At 44.2% G+C, this 14,879-nt stretch overlaps 1 protein-coding gene across 3 annotated transcripts in view; it reads right to left on the bottom strand.

Moving 5' to 3' along the window:
- The window catches only part of LOC110506438 (protein FAM189A1), a 173,998-nt gene that overhangs the window by 1,610 nt on the left and 157,509 nt on the right, over positions 1 to 14,879 (bottom strand). For 2 of the 3 annotated variants that reach the window (XM_036963964.1, XM_021586041.2), the window contains exons 5-9: positions 12,460 to 12,567; positions 9,849 to 10,009; positions 4,529 to 4,676; positions 904 to 982; positions 48 to 737 (exon numbers count right to left, since the gene is read on the bottom strand). In XM_036963964.1, coding sequence (XP_036819859.1) covers positions 48 to 737; positions 904 to 982; positions 4,529 to 4,676; positions 9,849 to 10,009; positions 12,460 to 12,567 — 1,186 coding nt within the window. The remainder of the gene's footprint in view (positions 1 to 47; positions 738 to 903; positions 983 to 4,528; positions 4,677 to 9,848; positions 10,010 to 12,459; positions 12,568 to 14,879) is intronic. The other variant, XM_021586042.2, reaches the window with a different exon arrangement.

Genomic DNA, 14,879 nt, shown 5'->3' with positions numbered 1-14,879 from the left:
AGCACATGGGGAGCAGTGTCGTGCCGACACAGGAACAACTCACGTACTTCCAGTTATGGAGGTACAGGAGATGGGGTCGCTGGTGGAGCGTACGATGCGAGCCAGCTTGCGATACCTCCTGCCAGACCGGAGCATGCGGGGTCGCTCTGCGGGCGCTGAGGTAGAAGGGGGCTGCGAGGCCGGGGAGGAAGAGGAGGATGGGGACCACACACTGAAGCACAGCCGGGAGCCACGGGGCCGGGCAGGGGTGGACGGGGAGGGGCAGGCAGGGAGGCTCTGGGCTGCTGAGGCTGCCTCTACGGAGGCTGTGGCTGCAGAGGGGGAGGCAGAGGGCAGGGAGGGAGGAGTAGGAGGGACAGGAAGAATCAGCTGCTTCCTACTGGCTCGTTCTCTGAGGTTTGCGTGTAGCTTTACTCCTCCCTTGGGCTCCTCGTGCTCCAGTATGTTGCTGTTCTCTATGGACCAGTCTGGAGAGTGGGGTATGGAGTCCTGGGTGTGGGAGGACTCGCTGTAGCCAGTGTCGTCGAGCCGGGCCGGGCCGCGGTGGTGGTGGGAGAAGCGGGCACTGAGCTCTAGACTGATACAGCTGCCATCAGTGGGGGCGGTGTGCAGCGTGCCATAGGGAGAGGAGTCAGAGCCCTGCACCTCCAGGGAACAGAGATCCTCTGAGGAGCAACTGTGGTCTGGAATTTCTGCCACCTCCTCTGATACCATTAGAGAGGCACTGTCCACCGAGGCTGGGACAAGACACAGGAGAGCACAAGCATCAGCTGCACCAAATTACAGTACAGGCATAGATATCAAACATGGCTCCCCCCTATGGGTGAGATACACCAGCCTGTTCACACACAGTCAAAGTGGTGTGCGGGGTGGCTGTAGTGATAGTGATTGAGCCTTCCTTACCCTGAGTACTGAGACCAGCTGTGGTGTTTCTCTCACAGAGGCTGGACTCAGTGGCCTGCTGATCAATGCTGGTAGTGACCTGCAGAGGGGAGCACGAGGGGAGCACATGGACAGACAGACAGACAGACATGATTAGTTTTTACAGTTGACAAAGGAGACACACATTTCCAAAGGGATAGTGAGTGAGGGAACCAAATAATTCTGCCATTAGTGAAACCCTTGTTAAAGATGAGGAACAGGTGGATGAGGCAGAGAATCCTTTTGAAGAACATCTGTCAGAGGCCGCTGCTTCTTCCCGACACATCTGGCAACCATGTGCTCAGTACCACACTCTGGCCAGTAGAGAGCTCTCCAAGCACACCCACCCTACATCAGGAATTCCATTGGGATTTTAGAGGTGGTGAACTGTCACTATAATGTGGTTTTCTTAGGTAATTGTATGCTTATGACGTTATGTGTAATGTGTGCTTTCTTTCTCATCTCGTCATGATGAGTATTTCTAAAATCATAGCAGTGAATATGAAAAAGGATAATCAGGGTCTTAGAAGAATGTAATGCTGTGTTGTGTCTTTAGTACCATTTAATATAAAGCATGTTCCAATACAATACCTCAGTCTTACCAATCATAAGCTGCAGTCACCTGTACAAACGGATCATTTCGGGTCCATTCCTCTATTCTAGTCAACCTGAGCCTGAGCGACGAGTGTCTATTCAAGGGGAATCTAGATCCCTCCTATTGCAGCTGCTCCCCTATGAGGCATACATCTAACAGCAGCCAGTCCCCTCAGGTGCTCTCTCTGCATCAACACTTCAAAGGCATGTACTTCAGGTGAGAAAACTATATTGATTCGACCTCATTCACAGAATCTTTGTTGGAAGATCATTTTCAGGAGATCTGTGCGGAGAGCTCTAAAAGCCGAGGGGAAGCCTTTTGGTATTACATTTTAGAGCAAATAATATATATTGTTCTAAAATGTTGGTGCACAATGTCTCCTAGAATTTCAAAGGGACACAAAAGGCACTCTTTTTGTGGAATGATGCAGCTTTGTTACAGATTGGATTCTTATGTCTTTGTCTCCTGTGGTTTCCCTTCACTGTCATGTAAGAGACAAGAGATCTTGTCTGTCTTAGGAGAGCCACAAAGCACCACTCAGCTCTGAACAGATAACTGTGCCAATGATTGAATGTCATTTTTTGTTAAGCTTGCATTCAATTGCCACTCCCTGTTGCACACAACAAGCTTCCATTCCCCCTGTCACAAGGCTGATTTAAGATGAAATCGTCAACCCTGTTACAGTCAACCCTGTTACTTCATTTTGGCACTTAATAGGCAATCACTATAGTATTTTTTTTATATTTAACCTCAAGAGATGGGAAAACATGTTTTTTTATGAAGTTGAACATGTGCTCTTTATGTCAATATTAAAATGGGATGATTTTTTTCTTTTACCGAGTTTGACACCCAATTGGTGGAACGACCCAGCTGCATTCAACAGAAAACCAACTATATTCCTTGAAGAAGTGACCCCTCACATTTTCTCCAGGTAGATAACGATAGTACCTCCAATGATTGAGTTCATAGGACAAACACCGAACTGAAATCTATACCTGCTCTGAAGTTCTACCAGACTAGACGTGTCTTCTGCATCTCATCTAAATGAGACTTTTCCCATCACACCTATAGTGCATTCGGAAAGTATACCTTTTTCCACATTTTGATAGGTCACAGCCTTATCCTAAAATGTATTAAATAAATTGTTTTCCAATCTACACACAATACCCCATAATGACAAAGCGAAAGCAGGTTTTTAGAAATGTTTGCACCTAATTTTCATAAGTATTCAGACCCTTTGCTATGAGACTCGAAATTGATCTCAGGTGTATCCTGTTTCCACTGATCATCCTTGAGCTGTTTCTACAACTTGACTGGAGTCCACTTGTGGTAAATTCAACTGGACATGATTTGGAATGACACACACCTATCTATATAAGGTCCAACAGTTGACAGTACATGTCAGAGCAAAAACCAAGCCATGAGGTCGAAGGAGATGTCTGTAGAGCTCTGAGACAGGATTGTGTCGAGGCACAGATCTGGGGAAGGGTACCCCAAGAACACAGTGGCCTCCATCATTCTTAAATGGAAGAAGTTTGGAACCACCAAGACTCTTCTTAGAGCTGGTCACCCGTCCAAACTGAGCAATCGGGGGAGAAGGGGCTTGGTCAGGGAGGTGACCAAGAACCCGATGGTCACTCTGACAGAGCTCCAGAGTTCCTCTGTGGAGATGGCGGAACCTTCCAGAGGACAATCTCTGCAGGACTCCACCAATCAGGCCTTTATGGAAGTGGCTAGATGGAAGCCATTCCTCAGTAAAAGGCACATGACAGCCCGCTTGGAGTTTGACAAAAGGCACCTAAAGGACTCTCAGACCATGAAAAATGAGATTCTCTGGTCTGATGAAACCAAGATTGAACTCTTTCACCTGAATACCAAGCGTGACGTCTGGAGGAAACCTGGCACCATCCCTACGATGAAGTATGGTGCTGGCAGCATAATACTGTGGCGATGTTTTTCAGCGGCAGGGACTGGGAGACTAGTCAGGATCAAGGGAAAGATGAACGGAGCAAAGTACAGCGAGATCCTTGATGAAAACCTGCTCCAGAGCACTCAGGATCTCAGACTGGGGTAAAGGTTTTACCTTCCAACAGGACAACGATCCTAAGCACACAACCAAGACAACGCAGGAGTGGCTTCGGGACAAGTCTCTGAATGTACTTGAGGGGCCCAGCTAGAGCCCGGTTTTGAACCCAATTGAACATTCCTGCAAAGACCTGAAAATAGCTGTGCAGCGACGCTCCCCATCCAACCTGACAGAACTTGAGAATATCTGCAGAGAAGAATGGGAGAAACTCCCCAAATACAGGTGTGCCAAGCTTGTAGTGTCGTACCCAAGAAGACTCGAGGCTGTAATCGCTGCCAAAGGTGCTTCAACAAAGTACTGAGTAAAGGGTCTGAATACTTATGCAAATGTGATATCTGAAGAAAAAAAATGGTTTTGCTTTGTTATTATGGGGTATTGTGTGTAGATTCCATTTTAGAATAAGGCTGTAAAGTAACAAAATGTGGAAAAAGTCAAGGGGTCTGAATAGTTTCTGAATGCACTGTATGTGTGTGCTTCTGTCTTAGGGGAGGCCTTATGAGGTCAGCAGTGAATTGGGTCATCTGCATAAGGAAATGTTACACGTCTTTATTATGTCTCCTTTATTAGAGCCTGTGGCAGCGATTTACACAGAGAGAGAGAGAGAGAGGAGCATAAAATCCTCTCACCTCACTAATCCTCAACCCAAATAGAAACTTCAACTGAGTCTCTAACTCAGCTAGCTTCTCTCTGTGTACTTCTCCTTCTCTCTTTGTGATCTCACACAACAACTTCTTCTGAAGCCAAAATGCCTCTCTTAGCACTCTCCTTTGTAGTTGTGTTCTTACAATGTGCATGTAAACAGGGACGTATTCAACAGTGAGAGGGGTTCTAAACTACTCTGACTGTGAATAGACAATGTGTAATGTTAGAAAGAGGCTGGCTTGTACACTGGTCTTTTATGGGGGAAGGATGGTAGTGCTACTCACCTGACTGGCAGGGGTCTGCCCCATCCCCATCCCCACCACAGACTCGTATGACGGGGGCAACTCAGAGGGGTAGAGTGTCCCAGGGCTGTTGATGGGTACTCCATAGATGGCACTGAAAGGGGAGTGTGGAAAGTCCAGATGTAGACTTCTGAATGTGAGAAACATTAGGGAGGAAAGGTGTGAGGAGAGAAATACAAATATCCTCTTCTTCCTCAATCCAGCAACACTTCATTTTAGAGTAAAACACATTCAATTGGTTGAGAGACACATTGTTTTTCATGTGGTGTTAATTAAAAATATCTCACCCATGCAAGAGCCATCTTTTCTAATTAAAACCCATTCTCCTGTGAAGTGGCAGAGTATAAAATACAACCTGAGTGTCTGAATCAATCATCCAGCGCATGATGATGTCATGACATGTTTCTGCCCTCAGCTAGGGGACTCTACAAAGGCTTCCTCTGCATGTTTCTATTTACAGCCTAATTGACAAGAACACATGGCATCTAGCCAAGCAGCTGGATCAGCATGCTGTCAAATATGTGGAAATAGAACTGATTCTCTTATACCAATTGGAAGGAGATCAATGGCACATTTGCACAAGGCCATGGACGTTACCTGTGCTCCTTAACAAAGCACGACAACATTCTGATAGTCCATACTAAGCATTGTGAGTGGCTTGGCCCAAGGCCTCCACAAAATACATATTTAGGATCAAACTTGCTCTAGCCACTTGCAAGATACCTATTTTAATAAAACATATGTGTTTAGTTTCAGCTCTGCCGTCAATCACTAAAATAGAATATGATTCTTGGCGAGGACAAAACCAAATAATCAAACTAGGGAGTTGTATCAAACCGAACCTCGTCGTGAACCAGGCTTCCCTAAAACAGGAAACCTGGGGAAGTTCCATGGCAAAAATCAGCTAAAGAGGGGTGCGAACCAGGTGTAAATCACAGTGCTAAACACGCCTACACGGGAGCCCGGGCGAGATTAATCGAATCCCCTCAGTGCGTGAAGACAAAATAAAGTCAATAAAAAAAACACTTGGTGACAACATTTCAGAACGTTTGTGGCACATTGGTTTTTACAGCATTTCTCTGTTGTTTTGAGATTAAATGAAGCTGCAGCAAGAGGGGAGAAATGGTCAACAATGCTGGCCAGTTCAATATTTCTTATTTTGACGTTTCTGGAGTGATATTTGGGTGTGCAGGGTTGCATGAGCCCCGGGACAAGAAGTAGCTAGTCACAATGAGGTTCATTTTGAGAAAAGTCAGTTAACTTTGTAAGCTACCTAGGTATAACTAGCTACAAGCTAGTTCAATTTCTCTCAGGATTATAAAGGCAACAAAATGTTAATAAAAACAGCATATTATTGACCTAAAGGTTAGCTGTGTTAGCCCAGTATTTAGCTTATTCAGGGTCAGTGATACATAAACCAACCATGGTACTGTCTATCTCCCTCAAACTCAACTCTGGACCTAGAAGCCAGTTCCACGGCTTTCACTGCTTCCATTGATCCCCTTTAAATCAGGGACTAATTTAGACCTGGGACACCAGGAGGATGCAAATAATTATCAGGTTTGAAGAGACAACCAGCAGACACCGGACCTCATAGGGTAAGAGCTGAATACGCCTGGTCTATCTACTATGGGAACAACAACAACCTCGTTCTGGATGAGACAGCCAGATCGAGGCAAAAAGGTAACAATATCTGGATTAGCTATCTAATGTTAGCTAAATTTAGTCATGAATAAATTGGCTAAATGTTTTTAAATTAATAATTCTGTGAACTGTCTAAAGCAAGTTTTAAATTTGTAGTCTTGAATGATCTCTACTTTGATGCTAATTAGCATGTTAAAATCTGAGAATAAATAGAGCCAAATATATTGATAAAAGCCACCTTGTCCGAGAGTTTTATTTGTTTATCAAAAAACGTCACGCCAGGATAAGCCTACATGACACACAGCCCTTATTTGAATTGTTTTTAACATTTTCCCTGTTTGACCGCTAGGTTTTATGGGTATTATGACACCTCCACTGTGGGGCTCTATTTGAGTGTCCCGGATGTACGTTTACTATGTTACGTCTAGTCTATGAGACCAGCCTGCAGCACTGGTATATGGTTGGATTCAGATAGCTGATATACTGAGACAGCGTGACAATCAAATAAAACAGATTGGAGATCTTACAACTAGACAGGCAAAAAAGACATGTTCATTTGAGAAAACAACACAAAAACAGACATTTTAGAGACAGAACCCCTTCCCCTCTTTAATGCAGGATTGTGATTCATCAACATTGACACTAGTCCATTTAAAATAATATTTTAACAATTAAAACAAGTTTAAACGCTTCATCAAAAACAAAATGTTCAAATAATCTAACTCGTATGTAAAGATTAGACATCGTAGTCGAAACAACAATAGAAAATTGAGTGGTAGTAACACGTAGGCTATTATTACTAAAGCATCATTTCAGGTGAACAAAACTCCATACCAGCAGTGACTAACCTTGCTCCACTGATCTCTGATCTACTGGGTGAGCAGACTTCTGTTCCAGCCCAGCAATAGCACACTTGATTATCAACTCATTAGGTTTGATAAGTTGAATCAGGTGTGTTATTTCTGGGCTGAAACAGAACCCTTCACACCACGCAGATCCCCAGGAGTGTTGGCCTTCTCCAATTCTAATAGGTTTATACATTGTGTGTGATGTTCAACTGTTTTTGTATACAACATGTGCTAACATAGGTAGGCCTACACATATAACCCAGGGCATATACAGTTGAAGTTGGACGTTTACATACACCTTAGCCAAATACATTTAAACTTAGTTTTTCACAATTCCTGACATTTAATCCTAGTAAAAATTATCTGTCTTAGGTCAGTTAGGATCACCACTTTATTTTAAGAATGTGAAATGTCAGAAAAAAATAGTAGAGAGAATGATTTATTTCAGCTTTAATTTCTTTCATCGCATTACCAGTGGGTCAAAAGTTTACATACACTCAGTTAGTATTTGGTAGCATTGCCTTTAAATGGTTTAATTGGGGTCAAATGTTTTGGCTAGCCTTCCACAAGCTTCCCACAAGTTGGGTGAATCTTGGCCCATTCCTCCTGACAGAGCTGGTGTAAATGAGTCAGGTTTGTAGGCCTCCTTGCTCGCACACGCTTTTTCAGTTCTGCCCACAAATGTTCTATAGGATTGAGGTCAGGGCTTTGTGATGGCCACTCCAATACCTTGACTTTGTTGTCCTTAAGACATTTTGCCACAACTTTGGAAGTATGCTTGGGGTCATTGTCCATTTGGAAGACCCATTTGATGTTCTTCGGTTTGCAAGCCTCCCCCTTTTTCCTCCAAACATAAAGATGGACATTATGGCCAAACAGTTGTTTCATCAGATCAGAGGACATTTCTTCAAAAAGTACGATCTTTCTCCCCATGTGCAGTTGCAAACCGTAGTCTGGCTTTTTTATGGCAGTTTTGGAGCAGTGGCTTCTTCCTTGCTGAGCGGCATTTCAGGTTATGTCGATATAGGACTCGTTTTACTGTGGATATAGATACTTTTGTACCTGTTTCCTCCAGCATCTTCACAAGGTCCTTTGCTGTTGTCCTGGGATTGATATTTACTTTTCGCACCAAAGTACGTTCATCTCTAGAACGTGTCTCCTTCCTGAGCGGTATGACGGCTGCATGGTCCCATGGTGTTTATACTTGCATACTATTGTTTGTACAGATGAACGTGGTACCTTCAGGTGTTTGAAAATTTCTCCCAAGGCTGAACCAGACTTGTGGAGGTCTACCATTTTTTTTTCTGAGGCTGATTTATTTAGATTTTCCCATGATGTCAAGCATAGAGGCACTGAGTCTGAAGGTAGGCCTTGAAATACATCCACAGGTACACCTCCAATTGACTCAAATGATGTCAATTAGCCTATCAGAAGCTTCTAAAGCCATGACATCATTTTCTGGAATTTTCCAAGCTGTTTAAAAGCACAGTCATCTTAGTGTATGTAAACTTCTGACCCACCGGAAATTGTGATACAGTGAATTATAAGTCTGTAAACAATTGTCAGAAAAATTACTTGTCATGCGCACAGTAGATGTCCTAATCGACTTGTTAACAAGAAATTTGTGGACTGGTTGAAAAACTAGTTTTAATGACTCCAACCTAAGTGTATGTAAACTTCTGACTTCAACTGTAGCTACCTATGTTAGCACATGTTGTATACAAAAACACTGCTGGTATACACAGTTACTGTGTGAGAAGGTGTTAATGTTAGTCATTGTTATGTAAATGTAGGCTGAAAAGTATCAGTGGCCTGGCTTTGGCCCCAAGTGAGAGCAGCTCCACCGAAGTCATGGCCCAGATACGGGTGCCGGCCCACGTAAATGGAAACATAAAAGTCTGAGCCTTTTAGGTAAAACATCCTGTATGGAAACGCACCATTAGTCTCTTCCTAGGCTGTTATCAACTAACGCATTTGGAAACTGTTTTTAAATTTACAATGATTACATCAAGATACTGTAGTTAGGTAATAGAAAGTTATCTAGATGATGACATTTAATTCACTTAGCTAAGCAGTGTGTAAAGTTAGCTTGCTAGCTAGCAGCGCAGTTGAGTTAGCCTACAAAGTGGTCTACTTGAAGTCTAATACATAGTTTAACATTTCAAAATATATTTACTTACTTGAATCGTTTTTTGAGCCCTTATCTTTTATAATAATGGGCAATCTTCAAGATTTTTCAGTGGTAGCAAAGCGCAGCCATATGGACAAATGGAGATAAGGTAAAAAGTGTGATTGTCGAAAGAGCACCTGATCATTTGAAAACGTCCATTTGAAACTAGCAAACGCAACAAAATGTGTATTACAACTCTACAAAATGTGTCTTACAAAAATGGAAAACAGTGGCACACAACTCCCCCCCCTTCTACGGGTGTGTGGGGAAGGGTTCTTTAAATCTAACAGCCAATCAAAATCTTGCAGAACTATGCAAACCGTTTTTGCAAGGTATTTTGGAGGTATGGCAACGCAAGACTATATCAAACCCAATGTGAAAGGTGCCAAAGGAGATGCTACAGCCAGTCATTCAAACAGGCATGTTGCTATGTTGGTCAGCCAACACTCAGTCTGGTGGTAGGTTGTTAGGAGGTCAGAGTGTTGTGCTGCAGCCAGTACATCTGTACATCTATCACCGAAGTGCAGGTGTTGTGTTGCTTTGCTGTAGTACCTCAGTTCGCCCATCACCGAGGTCAAGGTGTTGTGTTGTGGTATGTTGTGTTTGTTCTGTTTTGTTGTGTGATGTTTTTTTGCGATACCTCTGCCCGTCCATCACCGGGGTGCAGGTGTACTCTGGGGGGTAGTAGGGTGGTGGAGGGATGGGTGGGATGAACTCGTCAAAGTCAAGGTTCTGGTGCAGGATGGTGCCGTGGGGGGTCATGCAGTCAGCGCTCAGGGCTCGTGCTCTGTGTGGCATGAACTGAAACAGACAGACAGACCGAGACATAAACCCAGCTTTTACTTCAGAGACAGGAAACCGCCATCTATTTGTCTCATTCTGAAAGCTTTATACTGGGACCATTGAATGTTTCAATTTCAACAACATTCTGTAGAGAAAAGGCATCCAGAATAAGGTTATCTAGCAGACACAATGTTTATTTTTGGAGACTTGGATAAAGGAACTATGCGGTAGCATGCGTCGTTATCGGTGGCAAAGTTGTTAATGGCCGGGCTAATAAAGCCAGACACAATGGAGCAGTGGATGGAAAAAACGCTGGCTAGATTAATACGTGTCAAGTGAAGGAAGTTTCCCTGGCCTGGCCAGCACGTTGTGCATTGAGTCAGTCAGGCTTTAGTAGGTAGCTAGCTTTGTTCCTGGGAGCTGAAATCTTTCCTTGTGAAATGGGAATGAGGCCAGATTGAGAGGGGCTCTGTGAGTGTACTGGGAATAGGAGGAGACAGGTCCTTTGTCATTCACCCTCCTGTGACCTTACGGCAGTACAGGCCACTTTAATCTCTCCTGGTCTGTGTTTTTAAAACAGTGGCGTGTCTCACATTCCTCCTGCTCACAACCAGACGACGACGTGCCATTGAGAAGTTCCCATTCGGGACGCACTGCAGTTCAGCCTGTCTACTTTGAAGTTTAAATCTGACTTTGAAAAATGTGCCCATCTGTCGCTTTGCGTCTGCCATCAATCATGTGTCATACAAGAAAAGCATTGAAAGTTTATATAGATATATTCATTATCAGTCAAGGACAAAGACATGAAAACCTCTCATTGAAATTCTGACTAAACAGTAAAACCTTGCCCTTACCAACCAAATGACTGTGATCTGTATCAGTTTAGCTTACAAAATGTATTGTTCTGCAATATTCTTCTTGCCACAAAAGATGAAGAAACTGAACCAGGTGTAAAATCAAACATATTGTCCTGCTCTTAAGCGTCTGGTCCCGTAGCTCATTGTGCCTGTGCGGTGACTGTGTAGCTGGGATCACTAGTGATGTCTTGCATTGCCACCTTGTGCTCCGAGATGAAACTAATCCTCTACTGCTCCAGTAGGTTGCAGCCTCCACTCTAGCCTCTGCAACAGTCCCATTGCTAACCCCTACATCAACGCCAGGCAGTCCCAGCCCCTGTATCTGCCCCAGGTCCAGCCCCAAACTCCTGCCTCACTAATATAATTCAGCTCTATCAATCTCCCACCCTGGGCTTATCTGTCATATACCCATCTAAGAGGCCACACAATTTACAGCTCAGCTCATAAACTGTATACAAAGCCTTCTTGTATAGAATGTTAAAACGTTATTTCTCCCCTGTAAAAAATTGCCTAGAGATATTAATGGGGTGCAGACATGGTATCGCTAGTATCGCTTTGTTTTAATGGTGGCTATGAAGGCGCTACAGCCCACCAATCATCTGGGAAAGTCATTCTAAATGGGCTGAGAGCATTGCTCTGAAGGGCAAAGGGAGCACTCCGCCACATTGATTTCCCTGATGACAGCAAAGCATTTAGGTTTTGGGCACAGTCATTGTTTCCCTTGTAATGCGAGAGGGTCGTTTTAAGGACAGCATTCCTTTTAAGGTGTACATATTACCAACTACAGTGAGGGAGAAGAATCATTATTTCCCCTTTAATTGGTTTCTTCAAATCCTCTGATTTTTAGCATGATGTGGAGGTTCTGAACTGTTCTGGGATGGGTGCACTTCGTGATGTGAAGGTTCTGAATTGTTCTGGGATGGGTGCCCTTCGTGATGTGGAGGTTCTGAATTGTTCTGGGATGGGTGCCCTTCGTGATGTGAAGGTTCTGAATTGTTCTGGGATGGGTGCCCTTCGTGATGTGAAGGTTCTGAACTGTTCTGGGATGGGTGCCCTTCGTGATGTGGAGGTTCTGAACTGTTCTGGGATGGGTGCCCTTCGTGATGTGGAGGTTCTGAATTGTTCTGGGATGGGTGCCCTTCGTGATGTGGAGGTTCTGAATTGTTCTGGGATGGGTACGCTTCGTGATGTGGAGGTTCTGAATTGTTCTGGGATGGGTGCCCTTCGTGATGTGGAGGATCTGAATTGTTCTGGGATAGGTGCCCTTCGTGATGTGAAGGTTCTGAACTGTTCTGGGATGGGTGCCCTTCGTGATGTGGAGGTTCTGAATTGTTCTGGGATGGGTGCCCTTCATGATCTCTGTTGACATTATCTAAGATGGTCAGACTGAAGACAATTTATTCCAAATCTGTATGGTACTACAATACTACTGGTACTACTACCGCTAAATGAGGGGGAGAATGATGAAGCCAGCATTAGAAGGCCAGGCGTGTTTACCTTTCATGATGGTTCAGAGCTGCTCTCCATAAGGCTATAGATCAGTCTCATTGAGTCCAGGTCAGACAGAGTTAGAGACAACGTGTCCATTGTGTTCTCTGTCACACTACTTACGATCTGTAGCACATCAGTGGAGACCATCTGCATGCAGCACATGGCAGTGGCCAGGGCACAGACGATGGTGGAGATGACATTCAGGGCGCACACACTAAACAGGAGCTCCTACAGGACCCAGGCAGAGGGAGAGAGGAAAGGGGCAGAGGGAGAGAGGGAAGGGGGAGAGAGGGAAGGGGGAGGGAGTCACATTTGAGCCACAGTGAGGACAGCTAAGCAAATATTACAGCATGAGAACACAAGAGAGGAGAGAAATATATAGGGAAGGGAACAAATGAATGAGAGAGGGACTGAAGGTGACACAAGACAATGGTGATGTCATTACCATGGCGACACAGCACAGCAGGGACTAGCTAGCAGGGGAGCACTGCAGAGGACGGATACAGTACATCATAACAGCAGCAAATCACCCCTTAAATCGGAGAATGATCCAACCAGGAACACAGTCACCCTCATAGCTCAGCACTGCATTTCCTGCAGCGCCATCCTCTTCCACACATTAAACCATGTGGGAATGAAGCAATATGAATCCCTGCCGGCCCTGACACTTCAGGTCATAAAATCCTGTTTACAGACAGCTAGCTAACTGCAGCCCAGACTGGCTGCTTTGAACCCCGAGTCAGCAGCATTGCTTACAACCACAGGAACAGTCTTGAAAGAAATGAAATTGTGTGAGTTTGACATTTACCCAAGCTCTCTATTTATTTTGACATGTGTTCACCATTGGCAAGCAACCGATGTTGAAAATAGTTGAGGTTATAGCAATGGATTCCCATTGATATGACAGGTGAAATCTCTGATAACCTTGGTGTTTTTGCGACCAGAGAGCTAGAGACTCGCACAGCCTTTCACAGATACAGCCTACATTTGGCAGGTGAGGTCCCGAGTCAGTGAAACAGATCCTTTCTCAGTCCCTTTGAGAAACACATTGTGTGATGAGCACGCAGCTTAAAGTTAATGCCTGCCTCTCTGGAGACTGACAGGAGAAGGGAATGAGGAGGGGCCTACCAGAAACACTGTGAAATAGAACATCACGGCCAATGGTAACCAACCAAGACCATAAACAGTGCCTTCTACTGCTGAGGTGTGATATAATAGGACTGCATGGCTTAAGGCCCAGATGCTCAGGTCACATGTCAAGAACAACTCTTGTCCCGAAAGACATCTCCTATAAGGTTGGTATGTTGAGTACTTCAACACAGCTTAACAATAGTAGCGCCATTGTAAAGAAGCATGACTCAACAGGGAACCATCTCTCTTCCTAGTCTCTGTGGGTAAAGTGATAAAAGCCTCCTGAAGAGGTGTCTGTGTTCCAAGGTTATGCACTCACATAAGCTGATTTATTGAATTCTCAGCAAGAATAAATATGCATAGTAGCGAAATTGAACCCCATGCAACCTGAAAATAGGCTCTTGATTTCCTTCCATGTTGCTTTTCTTTGTTACTTTGCTAGACTTCAAGGTGAAATAATAAGCCGGGAAGTGTCCTCATCCATACAGTGCTTTTTCTAATAGCTATCTTCTGGCCATCTGATCATGTGGATACTGAATAGGGAGAAATGCACAGCCTGAGCTAAGCACAGTGAAGACCACAAATTACCATGGTATTTGACTAAATACGTTATTTTCATTTTCAAACAGACAATGGAGGGCTATTATGGATGAACAATGTTTGTTTGGAACACAGTATTATTTCCTAGTGATATTTACCATTGTCACGACTCCTACCGAAGTAGGGTCCTCTCCCTGTCCGGGTGGCGCTTGGCGGTCGTCGTCACCGGCCTACTAGCTGCCACCGATCCCTTTTCCCTTTTCTGTTTGTTTTGTCTGTTTAGTTTCACCTGTTCCTTGTTGAGGTTGATTAGTTGGTCTATTTAAGCCGATAGGCCCGCCTGCTCTTCGTGTGGGCTTAACTATTTTTCCCACTGTGTTTCTGTGTGGCAGTACGTATTGTGTTGGGCATTTGTTATTGTGCGCCCGGTATTCTTGGCGAGCGCTATTTTTTCCCTGTGCGTAATAAACGCTATCCTGAACTTTCTGCCTCCGCACCCACTACGCCCAGATCGTTACAACTATACATACTAGTACCAGAGTATAGAATAATGTCATTGTAGCTTTGGAGAGAGATTTGACAAGCAGTGTAGACAGACCTATAGGTCAAACAAGTGGCAAATCTGTCACTTCTGGTCTTCAACTATGTTCTATCACTTCCCTGTCTGGCCTAATATGATCAAACCCTAACACGCATACAGGATGTTATTAGTTCTGACTCAGTCCCTTTATTTGACACTTGGGAACAAAGTGCTAGCTTGGCAGAGATGCTCCTGTGTACCTAGAGAGGTGAATAATACATGGAGATTGGTACTTCAGTATAAACATTTTCAAAGAGGAGACATTTTTGTTTATTTTCCTTTTCTTGTT

The sequence above is a fragment of the Oncorhynchus mykiss genome, chromosome 26, assembly GCF_013265735.2.
Source record: "Oncorhynchus mykiss isolate Arlee chromosome 26, USDA_OmykA_1.1, whole genome shotgun sequence".
NCBI lineage: Eukaryota > Metazoa > Chordata > Actinopteri > Salmoniformes > Salmonidae > Oncorhynchus > Oncorhynchus mykiss.
This window is presented reverse-complemented; position numbering and strand designations above follow the sequence as displayed.